The sequence below is a fragment of the Macrobrachium rosenbergii genome, chromosome 49 (assembly GCF_040412425.1).
Source record: "Macrobrachium rosenbergii isolate ZJJX-2024 chromosome 49, ASM4041242v1, whole genome shotgun sequence".
NCBI lineage: Eukaryota > Metazoa > Arthropoda > Malacostraca > Decapoda > Palaemonidae > Macrobrachium > Macrobrachium rosenbergii.
The window spans coordinates 21,736,421-21,751,105 of NC_089789.1; the positions used below are offsets into that span (position 1 = coordinate 21,736,421).

The window sequence follows — 14,685 nt, forward strand, 5'->3', positions numbered from 1 at the left end:
AAAAAAAGATAATCGGGCATCATCAGCTACACTAACGGGGCGGGACATAGATGTAAAACATAATTAGGATAAAATAACCTGTTAGCTGGGGATATAACGTAAAAATCGATACATCAATAATTTCCACCACTGGGAGACTGGTTTGATCTGGTGAGAGTTCTCAGGTTTCAGACGGAGCTAATTCCACGACATTTCACAGAATTTTTCGCTTGGTGTTTATTATAAATGTACAAACATTGTGTTTGGAGTGCAGAAATGAAATTCGCTGGCAGAGCGCCAAAATACAAACTACTAAGGGATTCAGAGCCGATGAAACACGGTTTTTCAGGCAACACCTTTTATCAAAGTATCGGATAAAGGTGAAAGTTGGCAAGTGTATATTTTATAACCCTACCTAATTATTGCAAGTGTTATTTACTACCTAAGTTCAATAGTTCTGGTACTTTACCAGAGTAAAAGTGGGTTTCCTATGCCAGAGCCATCAAAATCGCAGGTAAGGGTTTTGAACACAATAATGACGTTAACCTATGACGTCATAAAATGAAGAGAAGAAGTTTACATATGGGAAAACGTCTCTTCACTGTGGCTCTGCCCACTTGGCGATGGCATATTCACTAATTGATATTAGCACCCAATGCCAAGAGAAAGGGAAGGTTTGCTCACTTTCCCCCAAATATCCCATGTAGGTGGAGCTTTGTCTACTTCCTTATTGCATCAGCAGGTGAATTGCCGCAATGAGCATGTACCTCGAAGATATGTCATCGCCTACATAGTTACTCCAGGCAGGAGGCAACGACATCCAATTGGGTAGACCTTGTCTCTCTTGGCCTTTCTAATACCCATACAAGGCTTCAGCGATATTAATGATGGCGAGCAGGATTTGTCATCGTCCCCTTGATAGCACTATCATTCTCAATAATTTTATTATTATTATTATTATTATTATTATTATTATTATTATTATTATTATTATTATTATTATTATTATTATTTTGTGGAGGTTTCATTGCAACTTCCACAGCAGTTGTTAGGACTAAGTTGTTAGCTTGGATTTCTTCCATTTTCTTGATATTCGTAATGTTTCTACTTTTTACAAATAATTCAGTGCAAGTAGTTCATCCACATAATGAACCAGTCTATAGCTCATTTATGTTAGATCTACATCTATTCAGGGCAGAATACAAAAGATAATCCATTTTGTTTATCTCAGGTTTCGACACTATAGCCTTCTGTTTGCAGCATGTCAGGAGCGGTCACTAGAAGTAGAATTTAAATGAAAGCAATGATGCCTCATTTCCCTCAATTGTTAGAGTTGTAAAGTCAACGCCATTGTTTTATTTCAGTTAATGTAACCCATTGTTATTTTTCTTGGTTTTTATTTATATCATATAACACCTAAACAGCGCTCAATACTGCTGCAAATAAAAGGTACTGGTAGGAGTCAAGATTTTGAGGGCAAGCTCAAGCTATTATTTACCTGCTTCAATATCAATCAAATGTAACACGATTTATATTGATATGCATGGAAAGGAAAATATATTGAAATCAGTTTGAATGAGGAACATATTGTTATAATCACTGTGTTTTAATAGATATGTTTTAGAGGTACAAATAAAACATCTAACACTATACATAATTAATTTACAAAATGTCTTCGTCGTCGTCACTCTCGTTTTCATCGTCGCTAGCGAGATCAATAATGACTGGTCCCACGCTCTCATGGATAATGTCCGATTTCAAGTACTCTTCCTCAAAATGACGTGTTGTCTAACAGCTCCTGCCCGCACTTTTGGGGCGGCCAAGTAACCATTACCCACCATAGAAATAATTACCTATTCACACTAGAGTAAATCTTGCCAGGTCTTCTCGCCAATACAAAGTGGTAAGCAGTATGCACAAATGCAGTCTTGCAACCACGGGGACAATTCCATATCCTGCTGGCCATTATCGAATTTGTCGAAGCCTAAATTCTTTAAGATATCCATTCACCGCCTACCTGGTGGATGGGCGAGAGCCTTATGACGTCATATTATGTTTACGTCACGAATTGTTTTAGGATCCTTGTCTGTGATTTTCTCGGTCCCGGCATCGGTGACTTCATTTTACTCTATAAATATCAAAACTATCGAACTTAGGCTCTAAATAATACTTGCAAAAATTAGGTAGGGTTATAAAATATACACTTGCCAACTTTCAGCTTTATCCGATGCTTTGATAAAAAGTTGTTGCTGAAAAACCGTGTTTCATCGGTTCTGAATCCCTTAGTAAATAAACATGAAAGGGTAGTGTTTACCTTCATTACACTAACATTTAAAAAAAAATAGTAATTTCTTTCTGCTTTGACAAAGAAGCCCTTCCAAAGATTACGAAACTAATTAGCTCTTACTGGTGATAAAAGTGTCATCTAGTTCGTTTGACAGTGGTGCGTAATATTTTCATTGAGGCAATAATAATAATAATAATAATAATAATAATAATAATAATAATAATAATAATAATAATACAGCATTCTCTTCAAATACTGTTTAATGATCTCATTTAAAATTCATTACTACTACAAGTATCTTATTACGAAAGTAATAATAAATGAGCCACCTCCAAATCCCATGTTGATAATCTCGTGTGAATTCATTACTACTACTACTACTACTACTGCAACTACTACAAATGATAAAAATGAAAGGAAAATCGTAACCTCTGTATCTCCCCACCTTCGTTTCAGACCTGCCAGTGTGCAGCGACCCGCCCCAAACCGTGACAGTTGTCGAGGGGGAAGACGTGAGATTGACGTGTCGGGTAGATGCGAACCCAAAGGATGGTTTAAGGTTTACCTGGTACTTCAACAACACCCTTGACACTGTCGAGGTGGAGAGACACCGAGTCCAAGTCAAATCAGGTTACAGCTATTTGGATTATACTCCCAGGTCAGCTGGAATTTCTTTATTTTGTCCTGACGCTTGAAGGAAATCGCGTAGCGAGTAGTCATGAATTTCAGATTTGTTGAGAAAAATCTAGTAAAGTTCTTTTCTAATGTTCTACTGCTTCAGATTATTATTATCGTATTGTAACGTTTAGATGACATTTTGTTTTTGGGGTTTATTATCTGAAGTTGAAGGTTAAATCTTTTACAGTGGAATCGTGAACAATAGGCCTACATTTCCTCCACCAAAGTCATTTTAAGAATTCATAGAGATAAGCAGAACCATCAGAGATTTATTTTCTTTAATTCAGATTATATAGTTGATATAAAATCATTTCCGATATTAGATAATTACCACCGAAGACTCCTCTCTACCGACCCCACGAACTAACAGTGTCTCCTTTCTCATGATTTGATGATTAACCCTTTTGTACGAATAAATCGCTCATTAACTGACAAATAATGCTGGTATTTCGTCTCCAGGTCTTCGAGGGACTACGGCGTGCTTGCTTGCTGGGCTACGAACACTATTGGTACTCAGGCTGATCCGTGTCAGTTCACGGTCGTCGAAGCCGGTAGGTTAAGCGGAAAAAATAATTCTGTGTGACGGTCTTTTGCCTCACCTTTATCTCTTATGTGTATTTGTCCCGTTGTAAAGGGTTACGTGTCAAGTCTATTCTAGGGACGTAACTTATACTTTAAAACTTAATTGGAAAAATATATGTACAAACAAACATACATACTGTACATACATATATGTGCACATAAAACCTTTTTCTGCTTTACACACACACACACGTATATATATATATATATATATATATATATATATATATATATATATATATATATATATATGTATATATATATATATATATATATATATATATATATATATATATATATATATACAGGTGTATATATGTATATATATATATCAGTGTGTGTAAAGCAGAGAAAAGTTATATATGCACATATATGTATGTATATATGTATGTTTGTTTACACGTATTATATATATATATATATATATATATATATATATATATATATCTGTGTGTGTCAATGTGTGTATGTATGTGTGTCCGTTTGGCATAAACTCACGCGTAAAGGAAAAGTCCCTTCGAGTTTCTCCTTTTATGTACAATTAAAACTCGAAATTGCAATGTTCTAAAATCTACGTCTTATTTTATCAGTGGGTGCACAGAACATACACAGCACGGTACCATTAGATCTCTATAATACTTTATGGAATCAGTAAGTCCATTCCCATAACCCTATTCGCCCATAGGGTGATAGAACTCCCATAACTAATTTAAGTTCCCTCACACTCCTGCCAGGTCCACCCGAGAGTGTGACAGACTGTGACCTGGTGAACCACACAGGAGGCTCCCTGGAGGTCCTGTGCACTCCAGGGGAAGACGGAGGCCTCCCACAGTGGTTCGAAGGGCGGGTGTACTCGTCCCCAAGCTACAAACTCCTGGTCATGCTCGAAGAATCGACGCCCAGATTTCACGTCGGAGGACTCACGCCTGGAAGCGATTACATCATCACCATAACATCCCGCAACCGAAAAGGCACCAGTCATCCGGTGGAAATCGACGCGGTGAAGCTCAAGGTGAGTTCGATTGAAGAGTCGATTCCAAAGGAGGCTGTCGATGGTCGAGAAACTTTCGGTGAAAGGAGCCCACAGCTAACTTTCGGGGAACAGGACTGTGTTAACTTTTTGGCGGATGTACTCGGCGCAAACTTTCGATGGACAGAGACCTGCGCTAACTTTCACAGGATTGTGCTTAGTGCTGATTGTCTGGCGAGAGAGCCGGCCGGCGTTGCTTTCCAGAAGACAGAGAGCCTGGTGTTGATATCTTGTAGATAGAGACTTTAGCTCATTTTTACTGGATGGAACCTAGTGCTAACTGAGACGAACCGAATCAGGTTCAAACTTTAGATAGAACGACACCCAATGCCTGCTATAGGTCCCTGGCGGTACTCGCTTTTGGTGAACTATGCTAGGCACTAACTTTGAGCTGGCGAGGTCCTTTTCTAACATTTAAGGGCAGTGAATAGTCATATTTCGTTTCTTACCAGAGATGGAAAATGTCAGTCGCATTTTGTTAGTATATTTCTTTCTTCGGCTGTACGAATGATTGTCATAGGAAATAAGTGATCAAGCTGTTATTTTGTAGTTTTCGATTTTTCTTTCTGTAGTTTTCCATGTTCTCTTTTATATCAACACCAGTGGAAAAATGTTTTGTTATCTCAAATATGATTTAACCTTTGGTCATCGGTAAAATGCAACAACTTGGTACGCCAATATCTAAACACAAATAATTACCTATGTATATAAGCGTTTCATCGTTTTACAATGTAATATTTCTCGTAAATGGTTAAAAGTTTAACCTTTCATAAACATATATCACACACATACACACACACACACACACACACACACACACACACACACACACACACATATATATATATATATATATATATATATATATATATATATATATATATATATATATATATATATATATACATACTGTATATGTATATATACACACACATGTATGTATGTATAATATTGATCTAAGTAAATCTATTTTCCTTGCCATAATAGAATAATCATATACTTCTTTCTAGCGTTGTTTTTATGCAAAGGTTATACGTAACAAACCAGCAACATACTCGCACGTACATGATTGAATGTTTGTACAGCGTGGATACGTTCAACTTCATGAAAGTCACAGAAAAAAAAAAAAATGAGTAGGTCCGGAACCATAAATCGAAGGTAATATTACCTTGTGTGTAATATGTAGCCTCGCCCGCATGGTAGGAGCTCGCATGCATTGTGGGCGTTATCCCTGTTGCATGCCTGCAGTTATGTATTTCAAAGCCCAGCCTTGCAGGCAGTTGTTATTTGTCTAATTCTATCCAGGATGTATCCGCTCTTCCGCAATCTCTTATGTAGCGACTTGAGAGAAATATTAACCTTGGCCACGCCACACGCGGATTCTATTCCTGATTGTTTATGTAAGACTTTTTTTTCATCGAATTTTATGAACTTTAAACATTGATTTCAAGAGTCATTTGGGAAGTTGAGATGTTCTACTAAAAGAAATATTAATCTCCTTGAGAGGTAATGGTGATTTAGGTTTTCTGATTATTTTATTCTTGTGTTTTCATAGACTATTTATCATAGAACTTTACAGGCTTCAAACAAATATCTCAGGAGCCATTTAGAAGGTAGAGGCGCTCGTGTAAAAGAAATATTGAATGTCTGCATTAATTTCATGTGGACCACAGCTTTGATTCAATTGTTCCTGACTCTTAATTGAAGGGCTTAATGGAATGTAAATAGATTTTCCAAAAGTCATTTATAAAATACAAACGTTCCAGTGGTGTGATAAAGATATAAGCTTTCAAACAACAACCGATAATTATGTACAACCTTCTCGTCACAGGAAATCCATACTAGACTCAAGATTACCTGTAGTGTTGTTAACGGCATTTTTATTGAAAAAATATTTTGATTGGGAAAGGAAAGTTATTCGAATTTTACCACTAAGGCATCTTTATGGATTGGAGAATTATAGTACCCATAGAATTATAACATCGCATTAATCAATGAGGAATATACTGGCAAAAATTGAGGGAGTGGTGAAACGCGATAAGTAAATATTCGACAGGTATGTATTCTAAAAGAACTATAAAGTTGCTATTTCTATTCCTAAACCGCTCTCTTACTTCATCTTTTTATTACAAACACACCCCAGACACATTTATATATATATATATATATATATATATATATATATATATATATATATATATATATATATATATATATATATATATATATATACACATATATACAGTATATATATATAAATATATATATATATATATATATATATATATATATATATATATATATATATATATATATATATATAAATATGTATACACATGTATATTATGATATACATATATATGTATATATGTGTGTGACCGTGAAAGTCTAATGAAGCTAAGATGCAAATATACAAGGAGTGGTTGACCCAGCTCTCCATTATGGGAGTGGAGTGTGAATGATGAATGGGAGTGAAAAAAAAGGTCAGAAAGCACCGGATAGATGGTTTGAAAAAGATATTGGAAAAGGAGAGACTTAGTGTCCAGAGAGCATGGGAATAAATGTAAGATAGAGGTGAATGGTGCAATGTCTGGTAAGGAACGGAACGTACTGTATAGGTACAGGACATGGCTAGGAGATGCATCCATTATTCAGCAGTAAAATAAAAGTGTTGCAGTGATCACTGTCTTGGTTGTTTTTCTCTGGAACCACTCCTTTTATTTATAGATTGGCTCAGACAATTTTCAGGTGGTTCGGTCATGTGGAAAAATAAGATATTGAATGGACTATAAAATTCAGAAGTCTTAGCAAGGAGGAGAGGAAAACCCTTGAAAAGGATGGATAGATGGTAAGAAAGAGGTACAATGTACTGGAAAGGAGAAGACGCAACATCCAGGAAGCAAGAGAGTGACGGGATAAGAGGCAAATGCCACCTGCAAAGGTGTATGGATCGGCTAATGTTGTATGAGTTTTCTGCACGGTGGGCTCACCCATGATTCAGTAGTTAAAGTATGAATGTTTTTTTGTCTTCGTTTTCCTTGTGAGCCACGCCCTCAGTGGGTTGAGATATATATATATTATATATTATATATATATATATATATATATATATATATATATATATATATATATATATATGTGTGTGTGTATTTATATATACTGTATATATATATATATATATATATATATATATATATATATATATATATATATATATATATATATATATATATACTCACACACACACACACACACATATATATATATATATATATATATATATATAGTTAAACTCTATATATATATATAATATATATATATATAATATAGGCAATGCCACCTGCAAAGGTGGATCGGCTAATGTTGTATTTACTGCACAGTGGGCTCATCCATGATTCAGTAGTTAAAGTATGACTGTATCAGTAATTTTGTCTTCTTTTTCCTTGTGAGCCACGCCCTGTCTGGGGTAACGGGTTGAGATATATATATATATATATATATATATATATATATATATATATATATATATATATATATATATATATATATATATATATATATATATATATATATATATATATATATATATATATACATACATATATATACACACACATATATATATATATATATATATATATATATATATATATATATATATATATATATATATATATATATATATATATGAGAGAGAGAGAGAGAGAGAGAGAGAGAGAGAGAGAGAGAGAGAGAGAGAGAGAGAGTTATCTACATTTTGTGGTAAATTACTGAAAATAACAAATAGAACTAATAATTTCCTTACACTTCTTTCTAAGTCTAGCCTTATTACTACGGTGATTACGTTTGTACCCTATTCGATAGAGTTCGTCATCGTTTTTAAAACTGCCTTTCCCTTCTCATCCTTATCCTCATCCTGCCCGTATCAGCAACATACACGAATAAATGGATTCGATTTCACTTCAGCAGCGCTAACGAACACTTGCATTCCACTTCAGCCAAATGATTCGTATACAGTAAATCCGATTTTCGACGAACGGGATGGAGTCGTCCCGGCGCCTAATCAAACCGCGAGTCTTATAGTATGCGTGTCGGGTTATTCAAATATGGCTGAAAGCTGAGAGCAATCGCGTTCCAGGGAACAATGGCAGTCCTGGTCGTTGGATTGCCGACGCTGGCATGGCCACGTGTTTGAGGAACCCCAAATTTCTCTGGGAAACCTCGAGTCTTTGTATACTGCTTGGAAATTGCCTGTCTCGCCTTTGATAACAGGCAGGAAGAAGTCCGATCTTCACTGGTTGAAAGGCAGAGAAGTAAGGAAAGAGGAAGAATGAGTGATTGCAGGTTATCTGGCGTTACAACTACCAGGGTGGAAAAGGGAGAGGGACTTGCAGAGAGAATGACGATGAGGCGCACTAAAAGAGAGACAGATTACCAGGAAATTAGGAAGGGGGACGGGCACGAAAACAGTTAGAGACGTTTTGACGAAGGGAAATGTTACCAAGCAATGAGCAGAAACGGGAGAAGAGAGACACAAGCACACATGCAGAGATTGTCATATAAAGAGAGAGAGAGAGAGAGAGAGAGAGAGAGAGATGAAAGACAATGCAAAAGAGCAAAGAGAGAGAGGAACTTGAAAGACTAATCAAAAGAAAATCCTTAAATAAAAATGAGATGAGAGGTTCTAAATAAATCAGCCTTTTACTAAGAATCTGAAATACATATATTATATCTGAAAGGCTTTTTATATGTAATATGAAATATTATTATATAAAAAAAACCCTAGTTATATTACTATTATAAAATAGTACTATGATTTGACTAATCCTTTCCGGAATCCACTGATATGTTTTCACAAAACTCTTAGTTGCACATCGGACGGAGGAACCAAAAGATCTATGTTTTTGCTCGAGTAAATCTGACGTATTCCTGTCTTGATACATGATTTACTATGCTCATACCTGCTCTGCTATTGATCACAAAAGATCTTTAGCTTAATATTTAATGTTATATGTGAATCGACATTAACAAAAAAAAATAGTTACCAGAAAAATTCTAATATATATATATATATATATATATATATATATATATATATATATATATATATATATATATATATATATATATATATATATATATATATATATATATATATATAAAGATAAGATAAAGTCCTCCTGGGCCTCTGTAAGCTCATAGGGCGGGCGCTGATCTCCTGTTTCTTAGGCCGACAGCCAGTGGGGACATGTCCCAATGCCTATATATATATATATATATATATATATATATATATATATATATATATATATATATATATATATATATATATATATATATATATATATGTGTGTGTGTGTGTACACACACACACACACACACACACACATATATATATATATATATATATATATATATATATATATATATATATATATATATATATATATATATATATATATATAATCAAATGCATTTCCACTGATGGGCTGCAATGCATGCGTTTTTGGTTTTAATCGTACGTCATTTATGACACAATACTAAACAACGATGCAACCGACCTCACTTCAAAGGACTCTCTCTCTCTCTCCCCCAAATGGATGATGAAAATGCAGTCTTGTTTATCCTGCCAGTACTTAATTGCCATATGAAAGAGCTTAATGAATTTTTTTTCCATATATCATGTATGACAATGCTAAATGAGATATTGCAAAACACTAATCATTACCTGGACATGCAGATAATCGTTCATAATAGCAGTGAACCCATGAATTAATGAATGATCTTTTTTTATAGTAACGTAGTAGTTTTATGACAATAATGATATTTTGTTATATTTTATTACTAAAGGAAGATATTGGATAAAGAGATGCTTGTGGAATGACTTTATTACTTTATGTTTTTAGCTATTTACCTCTTGAGTTTTATGTCATTTTCGTCTTTTATTCAAATTACAAACAGTATACAAATTTTAAATAAATTCTGTATTATTCATTATTATCATTACGAAATACCTATTTTAACAAATCTAAGATATGACCAGATATGGAAAGGTCTTGGGTATCATCATAATAAAAAAAAAAAAGGGTTGTTAATAACATTACGAACAAATCTTTTCTTGAATTTCGTTAATGGTAGTGAAAAATAAACAAGTAAAAAATGCGCCGAAGTTTCTTCAGCGCAATCGAGTTTTTTGTACAGTGTATAATCAAGGCCACCGAAAGGTGTTTCTTTCGGTGATCTCGGTATAATGCTGAATGAGCAGTGGCCCATGAAACTTTAACCACAGCCCGGTGGTGGCCTGTCGTATATTTTTGCCAGACGTACGATTATGGTTTACTTTAAGCTTGAATAAAATAAAAACTACTGAGGCTAGAGGACTGCAATTTGGTATATTTGATGATTGGAGGGTGGATGATCAACATACCAATTTGCAGTCTCTAGCCTCAATAGTTAATAAGATCTGAGGGCGGACAGAAAAAGTGCGGATGGACAGACAAAGCCATCTCAATAGCTATCTTTTACAGAAAACTAAAATTAGCTTGAAAATTATTGTTCACGTTGTCTGCTTAGTGGCCAATCAACGAAGATAACTTCTTCATATATCCCTCATAACGAATTCCTTCCTTGGAATTTTTTTTTTTTTTTTTTTGCAAAATTTGATGATTAAATGATGTTTAAGCCCAACGTTCTCAAAGCTGGGCAAGAATTCTCATAACTTCCGTAACCATGAGGTCCATGCTTTCGAAACGTAATTAAATTTATTCTCTTAAGCTTGATTTTGCCTAATTTATGAATGAGCTCTAGATACTTTTATAATGAGCCCGCACTCTATTCATGTATGCGAAGGAAACGCAAAAATGGAAAAGCATAAATTCCATTAATCATATTCATAGACATAATGTTCCGAATTCTTTTTCTCATTAATTTAATATATTTAGTAAGAGACATGTCATGCACTGTAAACTTATTCGTCAAATTATACAAAATTATACGTTTGATAAACAAAAAAAAAAACCGTAATTTGATTTCTATGATCGTACATGTGGCCGAAATATACAGGATCTCTAAGAAGAATAAGAGGAAAGATTTTACACAGATTATACATTTTTGTCAGCGATGATACCATATCATCAGGTGTCCATAGTAGTGATATAACTTTAGGAACAAAAGAATTCATCCTATTTATTCACTTGGGGTATAGAACAATATCTATTAAGATTTGTTATTTTTCTATTCTGTTTCACAGTTTTCCTTTTATTTCTACATTTGGGAATAATATGATGTACATGGTTCCTCCACAGGTTAGTGACTTTAGCTTGGTATATTTTTCCGTAATTTGAAAAAAAAATAAATAAAAATAATAATAATAATAATAATAATAATAATAATAATAATAATAATAATAATAATAATAATAATAATAATAATAATAGTCTACGATGTGACTAATAAAATGCGCCTTTCGAAGTTTTCTTTTATTTTCTAATAATCAAGCGAGTAGGTGGTCTTCAGAGTTATCCAGAGGCCTTTATGAAATAATAACTACCCTGGGGAGACTAACTAGGGGTGTAAAACACTTATATGTATATATATATATATATATATATATATATATATATATATATATATATATATATATATATATATATATATATATATATATATATATATACATACATATATATATATATATATATATATATATATATATATATATATATATATATATATATATATATATGTACATAATATATATGTGTATATAAATATATATATATATTTATATATATATGTGTGTGTGTGTGTGTGTGTACAGTATATATTGTATGGTGTTTCCTAATATTTTCAGAAATGATTCCGAACATTCACATTCTGTTCTTCAATTAGCCGCCTTGCGTAAAGACAAAGCTGATGTTCTCCGAACAATTCTGAAAATTGCAGGACATGAATGCTCCTCGTTTGATACCCAGTGCTTAGAAATCTTATCCGTTTGCCTAGAAATCAAAGAAATCCGAGTTATGGGTTTAAACGAATGTGAAAATAAACTATTAACTAAAAGACAGTTCGGTTAATCAGAAATATATGACACAACCTGTATGTTGCCCTATGTAATATAGACAACAATTTTGCTATGGACAAATAGATGGTTAGATTTATAGGATGCCTGGGAAACCTATAGATTTGTTGACCTAAATAGATATGAAAAAGCCACGTTTTTGTACCCGAAAAGGGCAAGGGAGGGATGTAGCATTTCTAGGGTACAGGGAAAATACAAACATACATTTACCAGAATATGACAGACAACGGTATGTTACTTTAACAGGAGACAATAATCCATCCTTTTTTTAATCCAATATAGCGGGGAAGGGCGTGAATATGTTGCAGTAACAGAAAAAAGTAAAAAAAAACAAATTTTTACCTTAATATGACGAGGAATGGCATTCGACATAACAGGGGACAAAGAAAAACCAAATACTTTTTATTCAATCAATCTGAGGAAGGACATATCTGTGATTCAGATATTTTTACTTCTTACCAGGCAACTTTAAAATTCTCTCTCTCTCTCTCTCTCTCTCTCTCTCTCTCTCTCTCTCTCTCTCTCTCTCTCTCTCTCTCTCTCTCTCTCTCAGTCGAGGAGGATGAGAACTTCAGCCTTCTCAAAACTTTGGATAGCTCTGCAAAACTTTCCTAAGAGCTCTGGTCAAGGCAAATATTTCTAAAAGAGGGAGTAAACTATTCTTATTTTTACGTTTCTGAATTTATTTTCAGACGAAACATTTTTTTTAACTCCAACTTCAAATTCATTTGCAAGAAACACGTTTCCAACTTTAGTGTATATAGTTCTTTAATCAGAGTTTGTATAACTCTAGTAAGTTTTGACTATTTAGCCACCATTATTATTATTATTATTATTATTATTATTATTATTATTATTATTATTATTATTATTATTATTATTATTATTGGTTTTGTTAAACAAAATGGCAGTTTCAACAGCATTTATTTTATATATAAATGCTGTTGAAACTGCCATTTTGTTTAACAAAACCTGTATTAAAGAAGGTCTTTTTCCTATTATTATTATTATTATTATTATTATTATTATTATTATTATTATTATTATTATTATTATTATTATTATTATTGAGCAATTACAATAACTATGGAAGACGTATCCTTATAACAATTTTAACTGCTACAAACAAAATACTGATAGGATCCTTATATTTATTTCCAAAGATTTGCTGAAGGTTAAGAACAATTCCATGCAATACGAATTCGTAAGGTCAAAGGGCCAATTTTTAACGGAGATAGATTTTATATACAGTGACCTTTAAACCACTCCAGAATTTATAAGACAGCGAAACCAAAATAAACATATTTGTTTTTCGCATTTTTAATAAACGTGCATAATGGAAGACGCCTGCCACGATAGAAAGCTCGCGTATTTGTTTTTGATCGAACTGAAGTATGCATACCTTCATTTAATTTTAAAGGCCGGTTTTTCCTCTCTCTCTCTTTTTCTGGCTGAATGAAAAGAATTGTTATTTCTGTCTCCGCATCTTTTGCCTTTCACCTCCCCGTTCATCGTTAGTTGTTACAAGTTTCATTTTTTTTTTGTATTTAAATGCACGTTTCTTGAAACGCTTTCCCATGAAAAAGAAGAATAAAAACGGGAGCGAATGTTTTCGGGAACCTTAATTTTCTATTCACGATTCAGATATTTATCGCTGCCTTTTCGTTTTTCCCCCTTTCTCTCATCTTCTGCCTCAAAAACTCTCCTGATATTGGTTTCTTCTCTCTCTCTCTCTCTCTCTATCACCTCCCCTCTCACTTTATTTCCTTACCTTCCCACTCATTTCATTCGGGCCCCTTTCCATCTCCATTTTCGTTGCATTCTCCCAACCCATCCTTTTCCCCTTGTCTCGCTTTTCCATTACGTCGTTCCCTTTCTGTTCCGCTCTGCGAGCCAATAGAGACGAGCTTCATCCTCGGTATCTTCCGATTATCCATCCGCCGTCTGATAAATGCGGCCTCACCTTTTCCTCTAGCTCGTTTCATCGCCAGGTAAGCGGCGGACGATTGCCAGGGAGCTAGCTGTCTGTCTAACTCGGAAAGGAATGAG

General features: G+C 33.8%; 1 protein-coding gene across 3 annotated transcripts in view; it reads left to right on the forward strand.

Moving 5' to 3' along the window:
• The window catches only part of LOC136832149 (kin of IRRE-like protein 2), a 169,457-nt gene that overhangs the window by 135,075 nt on the left and 19,697 nt on the right, over positions 1-14,685 (forward strand). For all 3 annotated transcript variants that reach the window (XM_067092844.1, XM_067092842.1, XM_067092843.1), the window contains exons 11-13: positions 2,723-2,924; positions 3,404-3,495; positions 4,261-4,538. In XM_067092844.1, the coding sequence (XP_066948945.1) occupies positions 2,723-2,924; positions 3,404-3,495; positions 4,261-4,538 (572 nt within the window). The remainder of the gene's footprint in view (positions 1-2,722; positions 2,925-3,403; positions 3,496-4,260; positions 4,539-14,685) is intronic.